Source organism: Eleutherodactylus coqui, chromosome 3, assembly GCF_035609145.1.
Source record: "Eleutherodactylus coqui strain aEleCoq1 chromosome 3, aEleCoq1.hap1, whole genome shotgun sequence".
In the NCBI taxonomy this organism is placed as follows: Eukaryota; Metazoa; Chordata; class Amphibia; order Anura; family Eleutherodactylidae; genus Eleutherodactylus; species Eleutherodactylus coqui.
Window position 1 is genome coordinate 292,495,558 of NC_089839.1, and position 17,754 is coordinate 292,513,311.

A 17,754-nucleotide genomic window follows, 5' to 3' on the forward strand; every position below is an offset into this window, starting at 1 on the left:
CGTCTAGCACAGGTCTTTGGGTGATATCGCATACAATATGGGGGGCCATCTCGCGCAGGTCTTTGAGTAATATCGAGTCTAGTCCGGGGGGGCTGTCTCGCACAGGTCTTTGGGTGATATCGCGTACAATATGGGGGGGCCATCTCGCACAGGTCTTTGGGTAATATCGAGTCTAGTCCGGGGGGGGGGGTGGGGGGCGTCTCGCACAGGTCTTTGGGTGATATCGCATACAATATGGGGGGGGGGGCCGTCTCGCACAGGTCTTTGGGTGATATCGCATACAATATGGGGGGGGGCGTCTCGCGCAGGTCTTTGGGTGATATCGCGTACAATATGGGGGGGCCATCTCGCACAGGTCTTTGGGTAATAGGGCGTCTAGTCCGGGGGGCCGTCTCGCACATGTCTTTGGGTCATATCTCGTCTAGTCCAGGGGGCCGTCTCGCACAGGTCTTTGGGTAATAGCGCGTCTAGTCCAGGGGGCCGTCTCGCACAGGTCTTTGGGTAATAGCGCGTCTAGTCCAGGGGGCCGTCTCACACAGGTCTTTTAGTAATAGCTCGTCTTGTCCGGGGGGGCCGTCTCGCACAGGTCTTTGGGTAATAGCGCGTCTAGTCTGGGGGGCCATCTCGCACAGGTCTTTGGGTGATATCGCTTCTAGTCCAGAGGGCTGTCTCGCACAGGTCTTTGGGTAATAGCGCGTCTAGTCCAGGGGGCCGTCTCGCACAGGTCTTTGGGTAATAGCGCGTCTAGTCCAGGGGGCCGTCTCGCACAGGTCTTTGGGTAATAGCGCGTCTAGTCCGGGGGGCCGTCTCGCACAGGTCTTTGGGTAATAGCGCGTCTAGTCCGGGGGGCCGTCTCGCACAGGTCTTTGGGTGATATCGCTTCTAGTCCAGAGGGCTGTCTCGCACAGGTCTTTGGGTGATATCGCTTCTAGTCCAGAGGGCTGTCTCGCACAGGTCTTTGGGTAATAGCACGTCTAGTCCGGGGGGCCAGCTCGCACAGGTCTTTGGGTAATAGCGCGTCTAGTCCGGGGGGCCGTCTCGCACAGGTCTTTGGGTGATATCGCTTCTAGTCCAGGGGGCCGTCTCACGCAGGTCTTTGGGTAATAGCGCGTCTAGTCCAGGGGTCCGTCTCACGCAGGTCTTTGGGTAATAGCGCGTCTAGTCCAGAGGGCCGTCTCGCACAGGTCTTTGGGTAATAGCGCGTCTAGTCCGGGGGGGGCCATCTCGCACAGGTCTTTGGGTAATAGCGAGTCTAGTCCAGGGGTCCATCTCGCACAGGTCTTTGGGTAATAGCGCGTCTAGTCCAGAGGGCTGTCTCGCACAGGTCTTTGGGTAATAGCGCGTCTAGTCCGGGGGGCCGTCTCGCACAGGTCTTTGGGTAATAGCGTGTCTAGTTCGGGGGGCCAGCTCGCACAGGTCTTTGGGTAATAGCGCGTCTAGTCCGGGGGGCCAGCTCGCACAGGTCTTTGGGTAATAGCGCGTCTAGTCCGGGGGGCCAGCTCGCACAGGTCTTTGGGTGATATCGCTTCTAGTCCAGGGGGCCGTCTCGCACAGGTCTTTGGGTAATAGCGCGTCTAGTCCATGGGGCCGTCTCGCACAGGTTTTTGGGTGATATCGCGTCTAGCCCAGGGGGCCGTCTCGCACAGGTCTTTGGGTAATAGCGCGTCTAGTCCATGGGGCCGTCTCGCACAGGTCTTTGGGTAATAACGCGTCTAGTCCATGGGGCCGTCTCGCACAGGTCTTTGGGTAATAACGCGTCTAGTCCGGGGGGCCGTCTCGCACAGGTCTTTGGGTAATAACGCGTCTAGTCCGGGGGGCCGTCTCGCACAGGTCTTTGGGTAATAACGCGTCTAGTCCGGGGGGCCATCTCGCACAGGTCTTTGGGTCATATCGCGTCTAGTCCGGGGGGCCATCTCGCACAGGTCTTTGGGTCATATCGCGTCTAGTCCAGGGGGCCGTCTAGCACAGGTCTTTAGGAGATATTGCGTCTAGTCCGGGGGGCCGCCTCGCACAAGTCTTTGGGTGATATCACATACAATATGGGGGGCCGTCTCGCACAGGTCTTTGGGTGATATTGCGTCTAATCCTGGGGTGGTGTCTCGCACAGGTCTTTGGGTGATATCGTATACAATATGGGGATCGTCTCGCACAGTTCTTTGGGTGATATCGTGTACAGTCCCGTGGCCATCAGTTTTTGGGTGATATCGCGTCTAGTCCAGGGGGCCGTCTAGCACAGGTCTTTAGGTGATATTGCGTCTAGTCCGGAGGGCCGTCTCGCACAGGTCTCTGGGTGATATCGCGTACAATATCGGGGGCCATCTTGCACAGGTCTTTGGGTAATATCGTGTCTGGTCCGGGGGGCCGTCTAGCACAGGTCTTTGGGTGATATCGCATACAATATGGGGGGCCATCTCGCGCAGGTCTTTGGGTGATATCGCGTACAATATGGGGGGGCCATCTCGCACAGGTCTTTGGGTAATATCGAGTCTAGTCCGGGGGGGGGGGGTGGGGGGCGTCTCGCACAGGTCTTTGGGTGATATCGCATACAATATGGGGGGGGGGGCCGTCTCGCACAGGTCTTTGGGTGATATCGCATACAATATCGGGGGCCATCTTGCACAGGTCTTTGGGTAATATCGTGTCTGGTCCGGGGGGCCGTCTAGCACAGGTCTTTGGGTGATATCGCATACAATATGGGGGGCCATCTCGCGCAGGTCTTTGAGTAATATCGAGTCTAGTCCGGGGGGGCTGTCTCGCACAGGTCTTTGGGTGATATCGCGTACAATATGGGGGGGCCATCTCGCACAGGTCTTTGGGTAATATCGAGTCTAGTCCGGGGGGGGGGGTGGGGGGCGTCTCGCACAGGTCTTTGGGTGATATCGCATACAATATGGGGGGGGGGGCCGTCTCGCACAGGTCTTTGGGTGATATCGCATACAATATGGGGGGGGGCGTCTCGCGCAGGTCTTTGGGTGATATCGCGTACAATATGGGGGGGCCATCTCGCACAGGTCTTTGGGTAATATCGAGTCTAGTCCGGGTGGGGGGGCGTCTCGCACAGGTCTTTGGGTGATATCGCATACAATATGGGGGGGGGGGGGCCGTCTCGCACAGGTCTTTGGGTGATATCACGTCTAGTCCCGGGGGCCGTCTCTTACAGTTTTTGGGTAATATCGCATCTAGTCCCGGGGGCCGTCTCTCACAGGTCTTTAGGTGATATCGCGTCTAGTCCCGGGGGCCGTCTCTTACAGTTTTTGGGTGATATCGCGTCCAGTACGGGGGCCGTTCCATATATTTTAAGTCTTTGTGTGATTAAAAATAACGTTGATGCGTAATAGACGCTGGCAGGCGTTGTCCGTCGCGCCTTTGCACGGCCGTCTTAGCTTCCCCCCGATGCTGTGTTGTGCGGCTGCGGATCCTTCTTCTATAGGTATTTAGTCCCCTGTAATAAAATGCTAATGTCTGCTCTTTAGGTGACAGCTGTGGGATGGAAGGCATTATAAATATTCCGCTCTCCGGGTTGGAGCTTTGCTATTAACAGCTGGGCATCCGGCTCAGGCACAGATCTTGGCACGGGCGAGGGACGCCTGGCATGTCTCTCCCGGTGGATGGCGGAGCTGAGTTTCTTTAAGGGTCGCTGACTTTCAGAGTCTCTGCACATCCATCTGCTTCCATCTCCAAGAAACAACTTCGCCTCCAGTCCTTTCTGAAAGGTTTTCACAAGTCAAGCGTTCATTGTCCGACGCCACACCTATACCGCAGCGCAGGTCATGTGTTCAGGATTTCCTTGGTATTGCACAGGAGATATAATTGTCAGTGCCTCCAGAAAGTCACAGGTCTTCCTTAAAGGGAACCTGTCATGGCCTTTGAGTCCCCATAAACTACATATCGGGGCTCAAAAGTCAGGGAATGGGGAGTCCGGGTAACGCTGTTTGATACTCACCGATGCTTAGTTCTGGCGTTGTGTCCCCGTAAAATTTGCCAGACGCTACGTAAGTCACTGTATAAATGTGGGGACACTACATAACAAAGGGGCGCCCAGGGAGAATCAAACACAGCTTCCCTAACCCTTGAGCCCCATAAACTACATTACAGGGCTCAAAAGGTTATGAAAAATTCCCTTTAAATCATTATAAAGATCTCTGCTTGCTGTCAGTATTTTACAGAATAGCCTAGGAAGGTGTTCTCACACATGAATCACAGCACGTCCTCGTCTGATCCGTGTCCGCTGTCTCCGCACACAGATGGGGCGGTTATGCGCTGTCCGATGTCAGTTGCGCCCATGATTCTTGGTGACAATGGGCATACAGCCATCTGAATGTGGCTTACATAGTAACATAGTATGTAAGGCCGAATGAAGACAATGTCCATCTAGTCCAGCCTGTCTATCCTCCTGTGTTGATCCAGAGGAAGGCAAAAAACCCCAAGGCCAGAAGCCAATTAGCCTTTTTGGGGGAAAAATTCCTTCCCGACTCCCTAATGGCAATCAGACTGTTCCCTGGATCAACCCCTAATAGTTCCTACCTGCCTGTATACCAGGATTGACACTTAACGGGAACATTCTTGCTTACATGGTCCTCACAGCTGAGGGTTCGCTACAAATATATCCAGTCTGATTGAACTACACAGTGTGGCCTGCAGGCTGATACGTTTTACCTGACTGATACATTGTAGCAAATATCAGGACAGGTGAGAAGGGAATCACAGGCTGGCGAAAGGCTGGGCTGACGTGACCGCTGTTGGCCGGTGTGCCACACACGTAACGCTTGCACGTTCTCGCTGTGTGCTGGCCATCCCCGTATGTGCGCTCTAAGATAGAACATGCTGCAAATTTTTTTTTTTTCTATGAGCGGAAATAAACGGCAAGTATGAGCGGCCCAGTACAAACCAATGGGCTATAGGCATCGCATGTCACACGCAACGACAATGCGCCCTGTGAGAACGGCCGTACGAGCGCGAAACTCCTCGAGTTGTGTGTTGCTAGCTTCCCAAAACTCGTGCGAATATGTTCTCAATTCATTTGAAGTCGTACTGATGCTGCGGGTAAAAAAAATCGCTTTTCTTTCATGTTCCTTGGAACGCATCACCCATTGCTTTCAATGGGACAGTGAAACCCATCGCACGCCGTACGATGTCATGTTACCCACTGAAATCAATGGGTAACCCCTGCAATCCTCTGAGGCACGCACAACACCCCGGAGGATCGCAGGAGTGATGCGGTTTTGCATGAAAAATGCTCGTTGATGAGTACAATATTGGGCTGAGTTTCTCATCCTTATGTCACGCTCGCCCGTGGGAATGTAGCCTAGGAGGGCACATAGCTGGGCCTACATACTGGGCTGTGAGCCCTATGCTTGTGGTCAGTCACCAGCCCAAAGGGCTGCTTCGGGAAAACCTTTTCCCCTTCATGATGTAACTAGCCCCACGCTATATATGAGGGCTCGCTCACACCGCCATATTTATACTGCGTATGGAACCCATTGATTTCAATGAGTTCATTCACAAATGCGTATTTTTCGTGCATTCTGACGTGTATCACGGACTGAAATTGCCCTTTAACCCTTTCCAATCCATTTATTTTTTCTCACCCATTCTCCCCAGCTCCATATAAATTGAAGCTGGGGAGAATGGGTGAGGAAAAAATACATTTCCCTGCACCCTCCTGAACTGACAAAGTTCAGGAGGGTGCAGGTGCTCACTGCACCGTGGGGGATCCTGCTTACCTGTCCGGCGTCTTCCACATTCTCCTTCTGCCTCCCGGCTCGGCGATCATGTGACCGCTGGGGTCAGGTGGCATCCATCAGCCACATGATCGCCGAGCCCGGAGACAGAAGGGAGAATGCGGAAGACACCGGACAGGTAAGCAGGTTCCCCCACGGTGCAGGCTCCCGGCTCGGCGTTCATGTGACCGCCGAGAGTCAGGTAACACCGGCGGTCACATGATCACCGGCCGGCCGGAATCTCTATGCATTGCATAGCGCTAATTAAAAACCCTTTCTGCCTTCTCCTCGGGGGTCCTCGATGAGGACCAGTGCAGGAGTGTATCTGCACCCGATGTGTCTGATGATCGGGTGCAGATGCACTCCTGCACTGCAGTGTCGGGCCTGTCCCGACCCGACATCGGACCTGTGGAGGGAAATTATGATGTCGGGGCAGGCCCGACATTGGACAGGAATGGGTTAAAATCTTTGGGGTTGTGTGAAGGCGCAGCAGTTGCGTGCGTGTCCACTGCCTTTTCACGCTTGTTGGCAGGAGACAGTGGGCTTAAAAAAGTAGGGACATTCGTGAGTGGTTTTTTTGTTTTTTTTTCCTAATGTGCGAAAAGTATGCAGTGAATGCAAAAAAGTGCATATAAAACTAAGTAGTATATATACATGCCATAAAGCCGCAAACGCCTGTGGGAATGAGCCCTAAGGGTATGTTCGCATGACGTAGTCCGGCTTTGACTCCATCTCTAAAACTGCGGCATTTCTGTCTCAATGGACAAGATCCATGTTTGATTTCTGGCGTGATTCCACATTAGGGTCACTTCGTAAACTCCACATTCCGATTTTGCCCATTGACGGCACTAAATCCACGTGCAGATCTGTGACCGAAATTGCATAATTATTTCTTCTGCACTTTGTAGACGCAGGCGATGATGTGACACAATCCACGGCTGAACGTACTCTAAGGCCGTTTTCACACAGCTGAGAAAATTGCGCGAGATTTGTGCATTGCGTGACGCAAAAAATATGAACCCTATTCTTATAAACGAGGTCACAGGCATGAGCGTTTCTTGTGTTTTTGGGTGTGCCCTCGCATTGTACCGCCCATCGTCTTCAATAGGGCTGGCGGCAGCATCGCACCACCTACTAGATGCACGCAATTCGATGCGAGGGAGACACTCCTCAATCCTCGAAGTAATGTGAGGCGGTTTTGATATAAAAGCGCCTCGCATCCACGGGGGGAAACGCATGTTGGCGAGCGCGATATTGGGCCGTGATTCTCATATCGCACTCGCCCGTGTGAAGTTGGCCTGTGTATTGTGATATTCATCATGGCCGCTACATTTTCTGCCTCCCCATCTGTCCTAATTCCATTTTCACCTTTGTTTCCAGAGCCAGAAGATCCCTCCGTCTGGAAGCGACGGACAACGGCAAGGTGCGTCCATCGCCGGATGCAGAATGTGTTTCCAGCACGTCAGGGGTTAAAGCTTCGCAATCCGCCGCCGGACCCTGCAATGTTGCATCTGCTGCCGGTTTTTATTATCAATCCAGGGTGTATCAGTCGCGTGACGCGGCGAACATAACCTGCCGAGGAAGGGGGCGACTTGCGGGATTTAAGGGTCGGGGACGGGCCAGTCATAGCGCAGAAGACAAGTGTGTGTTTTTTCGGCGCCCCGTAGTCATTTTCCAAGGAGAATGTGTTAGAAGTTGAAGGGGAGTCATCTGTCAGCTCTGAGAGGCGTAATTACCGCGGCAGCCGTCTTGTCATCGACCACCACTCCAAACAATATGGAATTATGATAATGTTACATCCAGCATATTAGAAACGCGCGAACGGGAAATGGAAACCAGACAGGCATTTTTATGCGGAGAACATAATTGTTTACCTCGGCTAATCTGCTATAATTAAGCCGTAAAAATACCACTGCTTCTATAAATTATCCCGCCATTACTATCGTATAAAATAAAACTCAACTATAACTGTTATGTTTGTAGAGCCCCGTCACAGCGGAAGCGGCGTGCCAAATGGAGGAGCCGCAATGCCAAATGTATCATGATATACTGGATGATGGCCCTCTCATGCCAGCGGCGGGTGTTAACGCGGGTACTAATAGTGGAGAGATTGTAATGAGTGGCATTTGAGGTCTATAGCTGGTCATCGCCGCCCTGCGCCACACGAGACTTCATCTTCCTGCTTCTATTAATCGAGATCTCTGTCACCCGGACCGGATGCCTTCACGTTAGAGCGTCTCTAAAGGGGCAGCGATACTAGTTTGTGCCGGTCAGGGGGAATGGAGAATGGCCTTCCAAATATACCCCTTCCCTGGTCACTCCCTATTGGACAAGGGGGGTCATGTGATGCAGCTGCTTGCACGCTGGACTCTGAAAAGAACAGGAAGAGTGTAGTTTTGGGGAGTGTTCACACGTGGCAGATCTTGGTGCAGATCCTCACCGAAATCTGCAGTGTATTTTCCACTATGGATTCTGGTACGGATCCGCTCCAAAAATGGCAACGAATGTCAGATGCTGAGTTTACATGGGACGACTGTCTACTATACGACTGCAAGAGCGTGGATGTCACCGCTTTCTCATGTGATTGTCATGGAGTCAATGGGGGGGGGGGGGACCCCAAAAACGAATACCTTCTCATGCCATACGAGTGCAATCCATTTTTAATTAACACACCCACTGACTTGAATGGGTGATTGTTGTCTCAGAACATGATGGAATATGTATCAGAAGAATTGTTGTGATCAATATGTTATTTCTTTATTACCTACAGAATGCCATGTCAAGGGTGAGTGCAGGGGCCGACCCGAGCTCTTACTCTCCACTCACTGGAACCCGACACATGAGCCCCTCATCGGCCTTCAAACATCGAGCAGCGGCTGGGGAACGGGGACAAAGTAAGTAACTAAAGGCCCATTAGGCACAACGATTATTGCTCAAAAGATGTCTTTTACAGCGCAAGGTGATCGCTCAAACATTGGGCAATCACCTTGCACTCCGAGCGGAGGATACAGAAGACAAGCGGGGCCGCTTGTCTTCTGCATCCAGCTGTTTCCCGTTCCGAGCGCCCGTCTGTTATACAAGTGGGATGTCCCCGCTTGTCTTCTGCATCCAAGACGTTCTCTGCTCGGTGCGCCTGGCTGTTATACAGCCGAGCGCTCCAAGCGGGGTATGGAGAGCAGAGCTGGACCGTTCTGTTCTTCTTACCCAGCCTGTCATCAGGGAGCGGGATACAGCTAAAACAATAGTATCAGCTGTATCCCGCTGTGAATCCCTGATAAGGCTCATCGTTGTCTTTCAGCACGCTGACAGACGACGATGAGCGACGGCATAACGAAAACTGCAGGATGTCAGTGCAGCTACACACAACGATTATCGCTCAAAAGACGGCTTTTGAGTGAATTTTTAGCGATATTCATTGTCTAAATGGACCTTTACTCAGATTTGTCTGCAAGCGATCTTACCCCAACTCCACCAGAGCGTGCCGGTTTAGGTAGGAGTGTGGATAAATAGATGCCAGACAACTTTGGTCACTCTTATTATTGAAAACTTACATCAAGGTTGTAAACGATCTGACTCTTTTATTCATATTCTCTACATCACATGACTGTAGAGTACCCGGGGTAAACACTTCCCAGAATGCACATGAGCAGGGCTGACACTGAACAAGCACGGAATGCTAGGTGAATTTAGGATGTACGATCACTAAGGATCAGTACAGGAGAAGTAATGTATGTACACAGTGACTCCACCAGCAGAATAGTGAGTGCAGCTCTGGAGTATAATACAGGATGTAACTCAGGGTCAGTACAGGATAAGTGATGTATGTACACAGTGACTCCACCAGCAGAATAGTGAGTGCAGCTCTGGAGTATAATACAGGATGTAACTCAGGATCAGTACAGGATAAGTAATGTATGTGCACAGTGACTCCACCAGCAGAATAGTGAGTGCAGCTCTGGGGTATCATACTGGATGTAACTCAGGATCAGTACAGGATAAGTAATGTATGTACACAGTGACTCCACCAGCAGAATAGTGAGTGCAGCTCTGGAGGATAATACAGGATGTAACTCAGGAGCAGTACAGGATAAGTAATGTATGTACACAGTGACTCCACCAGCAGAATAGTGAGTGCAGCTCTGGAGTATAATACAGGATGTAACTCAGGATCAGTACAGGATAAGTAATGTATGTACACAGTGACTCCACCAGCAGAATAGTGAGTGCAGCTCTGGAGTATAATACAGAATGTAACTCAGTACAGGATAAATAATATGCAAACACAGCAATTCCCTTTTATATGTACATTATAATGTGATGATCAAAAGTTGATTTATTTTCACCCAAAACATAAAGCTGGCCATATATTAGTAAATCAGTTTGTGCTGGAGATTGAAGTCCTGCAGCGACTGGAGAGCCTTGGGTTGTAGATCACTACCCCCTATACAATAACCGAGGGTCAATATAGAAGACTAACTAGATGAGGGCCACTTGGACTCCCTTCTGAGTTGGGGTTGGACTGATATTAGTCCATAACTCTTGCTGTATAGATGGAGACATGTAGTTATCATTGTAAGACGTCCTTCTGATCTGAATGTCCTGATAATCCGGTGACGCGTGTCGTAGACCACCTTGGCACTGTAAGGGTTAACCCGAACTTGTGTCCTTGATGGATATATATGGCTATATGCATATTTGTTACTTCAAGGAAGAATCGTATTGAAAGTCAGACATTGGCGCACAATCAGTATTCGGGTAACGTGAGGCGAGGGGGGGAGCCGGTAATGTAAAGTGTAAATGATATTGGTTTTAATAAACTTTGTTCAGGCTGCGTGTTTAACTGTTCTTCTCCGTCTGAGTGTATCAGTCTGTAAGTCATGCCTGAGAGACGTCTGATTACTTTTCTTAAGTGCGCCCATGGATTTCGCCCGAATCTCATTTTCTGGCTGCAGACGGTCGTTAGTGCTGCAAAGCATGGACACTGTAGAAGGGAGAAGCAGCAGCACAATGGCTCTGTAATGATGGCGGCCGCTGCTGCCCTTGCCGGCTGTGCTGTCTACACACTTACTTACCATTTGATCCCTTTGTCATTGGTTTGCAGCAACGTGACCGCTCCGGAGCAGCGCTTCACTGTTCGTCCGGATATGCTGGGAGTAGAGAACACAGAATAACATTAACCTTACTGGGGTCACTTCGGCTCTCGACCATCCAAATATTCCCAGGCGAAGTGAGCGAAGTATTTTGTTCTTGAACTTTGTACCAGATCTAGAGTCCATGCAGTCTCCAGCGCCGATGTGATTTGATGCCTTAGGGCGACTTCCCACGGCCGTCTTTATACGCATAAGATATACACGTGCTAAGCACAGAATAGAACCCATTGATTGCAATGAATCCGTTCTCATGAGTGCGTTCTCCATTTGTTCTTTTCCTACATTTTGCGCAACAAGTGCAACAAAGAAATCAATGGCAGGTAAGCAAATACGGAAGTGAAGTGTGAAACTCTGCTGGGGGAAAAAAATACATTTGGACCTCGTTAGGCTAATTAGCCTTTTAATATACGAAAAGAGTGCGCAAAAAGTATAGTAATATCCGGAGATGCGTGCAAAACAACCTCATTAAACCTCGTTCATGCGCAAATATGTTCTGCTGTGGTGAGCGTTTTTGCACATGAAGCCAAAATGTACTTACAATACGCGTCCCATTGATTTGTAATGGTGAACAATGTCCCTGTCTTGCCAGCGTGTTATTTTTTTCCCCAATGCATATTTAAAGTACACACTGCGGGGAAAAAGGTGACTTGTAACTACTTTACTTTTTACGTTTTCCACGTCTGTTTTTGGCTTTGCAATCAATGGGACTTTAAAATGTGCGTCCTCAGGTTACGGTCCGCTCACACAGGGTGCATTTGCTGTCATTTTTTCTGGCTTCGAAAATTTACGTCAAAATCCACACCATCCGGCGCGGTCTCCTCCCCCTCATTTGAGAAGGTGAAATCTATGCTGTAATTGTACGGCTAAAATTTGATTTGCTGCGAATTTAAATTCTGCGCCACATGTTAATTTCTGCACAGATTTGGTACGGATTTTTATCGCAGCGTGTAGACCAGCATTCCCCAACTCCAGTCCTCAGGGACCGCCAACAGGTCATGTTTTCAGGATTTCCTCAGTGTTGCACAGGTGATGTCATTATCGTCAATGCCTCAGACATTGCCACCGGTGTTCTTACTATAGGATACCCTGAAGACATGACCTATTGATGGTCCCTGAGGACTGGAGTTGGGGACGCCTGGTCTAGACGACATTTTGGAAATCACATCCACGCTGCGACTGGAGATCCAGAAACTCCATGGAAAATTTGTGATAAAATCCACCCTGTGTGACATAAACCTCAGACTGCGTTCACTTATAGTGGAATTTCAGCAGTGGAATATCTGTACATTTTGCTGCGGATCCACCCCAGAATCTGCGTGTTTTGTAGATTTTCACACTTTTCATTCCAAGAGGTGAAATCCGTGCTGAAAATCTGCAGCATAAAGTGACAAAATCCAAACCGCATATCAATGCTGCGCATATTTTTTCTGCACCGTGAGGGTGGGACTTGTTAAAACCTCATCCGCCTGGCTCTTACTGAACACATTCCAAGACCTTAAGGGAAGTGCGCATGTAAATCCATGGGCGCACTTACAGTTCAAGTCATGTGGATGGGATTTGAACAAATCTTAGGCCTGTGTCTTACAAGTGTTTTTGCACACGCAATACGCAGTGAATAGAACCCATTGATTTCAGTGTGTTCGTTCACGTAAGCGTATTTTGCACATGCAATTAATTCGTGCAAAAACCTCTTTTGCGGTGCATTTGCGCATGATAACTGCACATATTGAACTACTTAACTTAATTGCCCATTACTATGAATGGGAGCGTGCTTACGCGTATTTTGCGCACTGAAAAAATACAGTAAAATACGCACAGGCGTGCGTAAAAGCAGAACGCCCATTGTGCAAATGCACACAAAACCATGTGACGCCAACCTAATGTGGTATGGAGAAAATTTGCATAAAATTTGTAGTTGGCATACAATGGGAACCAAGCTGATTTGTCTGTAAGGCAGAGGCGGAGAAATGCTTGGTGCAGATTTAGGGCTGTAGGAAATCCGCAGCAGATCAGACCAATCTGCATATATATTGTACCTAATGAGTTAGTTACATGTATTTTACGGACCTCCATAAACATGGCGGCTGCTTGCGGGGCGCATATTCTATTGCGTTTGCTTAATGTGTGTAGTAACATCCTTGCAGATTCTATAAGGACAAGGAAATATATAATATACACGATTTTTGTCTCCCATAGGTCTTGCAGACGATGCCGGTAGCAGAACTGCAGAGCCGGAAACGTCCAGCAGAGGGCAGTCCTCTCCAGAAGAAAATGTAGAGTAAGTTGACAAAAAAAAAATGTTGAGGCTCCTGGACCCGATTTTATTTATTTATTTTCCCCTTTACTGGAATGAATAATTCATGGTTTTCACTGTAATCTCCAACTTCAGACGGACTTAAATGAAGCGAGCTTACATGAGGAGAATGCACTTGTAATGTCCTTCTCTGATGCCATTTTACTTAAAGGGCCAGTTCTGTTCTGACAGTCCGTTTTTGATATTGGAGGTCCCCAACCAACCCGCTGACTCCTGGAGTCCTGCGGCCAGGATCCCCATTATTAGTGGAGTTACTCAATGACTGACTTGTAATGCTTTCCCTATAGGGTAGAACGCCCTTTTACATCCCCGTCCCCCCATCTTGTGTGCGGTTGGGTCTTGTCTCTACCAGCTCCCCCATTTTGGATGTTTTTTGAGTCATGTAACATGGAACATCGCACCCTACATTTCTCCAATGAAAATCATGGTTTTGGCAAAGAGAGGGGTTCAGACTGGGTATCCTCCTTCTCAATTTGCTGACCATGCACATGTTTCCGCGCAGATCTGCAAAAAGTGGTGACATGTCACTTCTTGCTTATCTGCACGAAAACGTGTCAGAAATTCTGCGTGTGGATCTGTGGCAGAATCCGTTGGTATGACTAAACCCTTACTATTACAAACCTGGGCCATTTTGCGGATCCAGGCTACAGTCTCGCGTCTCTACTGTCAGATCCACTGACGTCATATGCACAGCCCATGGGCCCTGTGGCTCTGGGGACCATTACATCAGCAGCAGTTATGTGTGACCGTATGTGATGAATTGGCGCCTATTTGTAATAGTCATTTTTATAAAGCTGCTCTTTAAGACGTAAACACAGGTATAATACACTGGTTTGGGGTCTCAGACAACCCCTTTTAAAGTGGTCTTTAAAGCTTTTGGGGTTTGTTTTTTTTGGGGGGGTTTCTTGGCTACATTCACATAAGCGCGAATCGCATAAGACGCACAGAACTCGGGCAAAAATTAACTCCATTTTCTGGAATAGTGTCATACACATGAGCAACGCTACAGAATCCCAGCGATATCGCAGATTTGTACACGTGACTTTGTAGCGTCATTCATGCTTTTTTTTTTTGTGAAAAATCTTGCGCCGCTGCTGCCCTTGATTTTGTCGCTCCAGAAAATCACACGATTTTATCACAAGTAAGTTAATAGGAGTTTCTAATGTATCACATAGCACGAAAATCGCAAGTTTATGCGATGCGATAAATAAGGAGGCTCCGTAGGGAAACATGGGCTACAAAACATAGCAAATCGCAGCTGTATAGAGCATGGCGTGATGTGGCATTCTTGTAATGTAGCAGCCTACTAAACATCGCTCATGTGAAAGAAGCATGGGCGTCACATACATGTGATTTGTAGCGATTTCATATCACTACAAAATCGTGCAATTTTTGTAGCCCGTGCAAAAGCCGACCTAAAGGAATGAAATGCTGAAAAAAGAAGAAATGCCATGCGGTCTGTTTTTTTTCTCATTACTAAGCAGTTAAAGCAGAGAAAAACTAAGGCCTCATGTCCACGGGGAAAATCATGGAATCCCGCAGCGGGTCCCTCCTTTCCCGCGGACATGAGGCTGAAAATAAGATTAAACTTACCTGTCCGGGCACTGCGGATCTTCCCTCCGTCGCGGCCGGATTTTCTTTCTTCGGCACGCCGGCAGCGTGCCGCGCGCATGCGCCGGGCACTCCATTTTTTTCGGTTTGAACTCCTTCTCTCCCGCGCCGGAGAGCAGGAATTCAGGTACGGGTGTTCCGCGGATCCGGACGGCTTCCATAGGCTTCAATAGAAGCCTGTGGGAGACCCGCACTAAAAATGGAGCATCTTGCGGGTGTTTTCCCGCAGACGCAATCCGCGCCTCAGGGGAAAATGACATCCACAGGTATTTAACTACCTACGGGTGTCCAATGCATCCCTATGGGGCGCGGATCACACTGCGGGAAAAACGCTGCAGATTTTAAATCACATTTTCCTCGTGGACATGAGGCCTAAAGGTTAGGCCTCCTTCACACTGGTGACAAAGTTGCACGATTTACACGAGTTGCGACAATGCTACAAATTGCATGTATGTGAAGCCCATGCTTTCCTACAGGTTTCTTCACATTTGCAAGGTTTTGTAGCATGTGACATTGCGAGTCAAAAACCTCATGGGTTTCGCGATATTCAAGCGACTCGCGAGGTTTTGTAGCCCATGTTTTCTATGGAGGCTTCTTCTTTGTTGCAGTAGGAAATCCTACTGTCAAAGCCTTAAACTAAACCCTAGCTGCAGAAATAAATAAATGCATCACCTAAGAGGCGCTGTCATCTCCCCGACACTTGCTTAAAGTCTTCTGCCAACCCTTCCTGGATTAGAGGATCAAAATCTCTGCCTCCTGGAAGGGCTGGCTGTGATTGGTTGACGAGCTCCGTGACTCAGTCAATCAGAGCCAGTGCTTGTTGAACCAATCACAGCCATTCAAAGAATGAATGGCTGTGATTGATTGATCAAGCTCCGGCAATGATTGGAAGAGCCATGGCGCTCGTGAACCAATCGCAGACAACTCTTCCTGAAGGCGGGGATTTTGATCCTCCAATCCAGGAAGGGCTAGCAGAAGACTGAAGACAAGTGCCGGACGTGAAGAAGAGACCCACGCCAGAGATGACAGCGCTTCTTAAACGATGTGTGTTTTTGTTCTTTTTTTCCTGCCGCTATGGCTTATATTCACATGGCTGTTATTCTCGCGTGACTTTTGTGTGTTGCAAGATGCAACCGGTTATTTGCATGGGTGATTTTGTTCTCGCAGCAGTACTGTGAGAAAGAAAAATTGCGGCATGCGCAATTATTTTTATTTTTTTTACAATCTTGACCATTATTTTCTATGGGACCCCAAAAAAATTGCATTGAACTCGCACACAGATGGATTTTTCAGGTGAGTGCAATGTGGTTTCCCCCCCCCCCCCCCCCCCCCCCCCACCACATGCTTTTCTTGCATCACCAGCTTCCAGCGTTCCTGGGATCGGTACCGGTAAGTAACTATTATTCCCGTGCACCTGCTGCACATAGTCCAGCATTGCACACCCACTGAATGATGGAGTCCCGAACGGTGAGCGACATCTACTTCCCTCGAACCGACAATCAGAGGCACGGGTATTTAACCAGCATTTACAACAAGTCACAATTGAAGCCTATAACATCCTGCAACATAAGATAACACAAATTGAGCTATTCGGCGTGAACTCCGCAGCCCCGAGGCGACTTCCACGGTGTAGAATACGGCGATGCTGACATTTCCTCTCTTGGCAGACATCTGTTGCAGCCACGGGAATGCAGTAAACAGCAACTTAAGTGCCTGGTAAATGCCACTTGTAATCAGTCCTTCTGTGGGATCAGGATGGGAGGGTCCGCATCGCCTGGGTTCAGTTTCTAGCCTTCAGTATCCATTTACAACTTAATACTGTTATTCTTCTAGTAAGAGCAGGAGGGGGGGAGGGGTCATCTGAAAGGATGTTTAAAGGGCCGCAGCCACTCGCTGTAATCCCTTTACAGTAAGACGCTGCGCTGTGACCACTTCCTTCTATCAACCTTGATGGTAATGTCAGAGAATGCTCCAAACGGCTGCATCCCTTGTATCACGAACAGTTACCACTTGGCAACCAAACTCCGTCAAATAGGAAATGTAGTTGCAACACATGTCCTGCTCGGCTTCTTCTCTAGTGCCCTCCCAGTGTCTTCCAAAGAGCCGAAATCACATATAAAGTGCCAGTCTAGGTAAACTTCCCCCTATATATCACTGCATACAGTGGAACTAAGAAAACTTCCTTATGGTGCTCCCCTAAAGCCTCTTGAGAAACTTCTTAAAGGGGTTGTCTAGTTTCCGGACAACATTCTCCCTATACCACCGACTGTGCTATAATACGCTGTACTTGCCCATCCTCTGCCACGGTGATCTAGCGCTGTAGTCTCATCATCGTTATCCCGGTGTTTGTTGAAGATTGTCACCGAATATCACTTAACCGCTGCAGCCAATCAGAGCGTCACTATTTTGAACTCCTAGCATTATGGTGCCCTGGATGACAACGCTGATGCTGGATGAAAGGCCAGTGATCCTGCAGCCTCTGATTGGCTGCAGCGGTCATGTGATATCCGGTGAGGAGGTCTTCAACAGCAAGCACCAGGAAGACGGCAGGGCTACAGTGCTCGATCGCAGCGGCAGAGGACAGGTAAGAACAGCTTTTTTTGCTGCTCTAGCAGAGTTGGTGATATGGTAAGGTAAGTTGTCCTGTAACTGGACCATCCCTTTAATTATTTTGAAAATGTTCAAATGTCTTAAAGAGGTATTCTGATTACAGGACTCTTCCTCCCCCCCCCCCCCCCCAGCTCCAATTTTTTCATCCATCCACCAGATGGGTAAAAACTGATAAATCGGTAGGGGTCTGACCGCTGGGATCCACACTTATCAGGAAAACGGGTGTTCCCGCTCTTCCCATCCTTCTCGTTGCAGCCCCTGCAGTGAGGAGGAGATTGAATGGGGCACAAGTCGCTCCATTCGCTTTCAATAGGACTGCCGGAGTTAGTGGAGTACAAAGTGCTTGGCT

At 49.3% G+C, this 17,754-nt stretch overlaps 1 protein-coding gene across 2 annotated transcripts in view; it reads left to right on the forward strand.

Annotated features, from left to right (window-relative positions):
- ITGB3BP (integrin subunit beta 3 binding protein) overlaps positions 1-17,754 on the forward strand; it is a 41,300-nt gene that overhangs the window by 8,951 nt on the left and 14,595 nt on the right. For both annotated transcript variants that reach the window (XM_066597699.1, XM_066597700.1), the window contains exons 2-4: positions 7,101-7,143; positions 8,491-8,614; positions 13,067-13,148. In XM_066597699.1, coding sequence (XP_066453796.1) covers positions 7,101-7,143; positions 8,491-8,614; positions 13,067-13,148 — 249 coding nt within the window. The remainder of the gene's footprint in view (positions 1-7,100; positions 7,144-8,490; positions 8,615-13,066; positions 13,149-17,754) is intronic.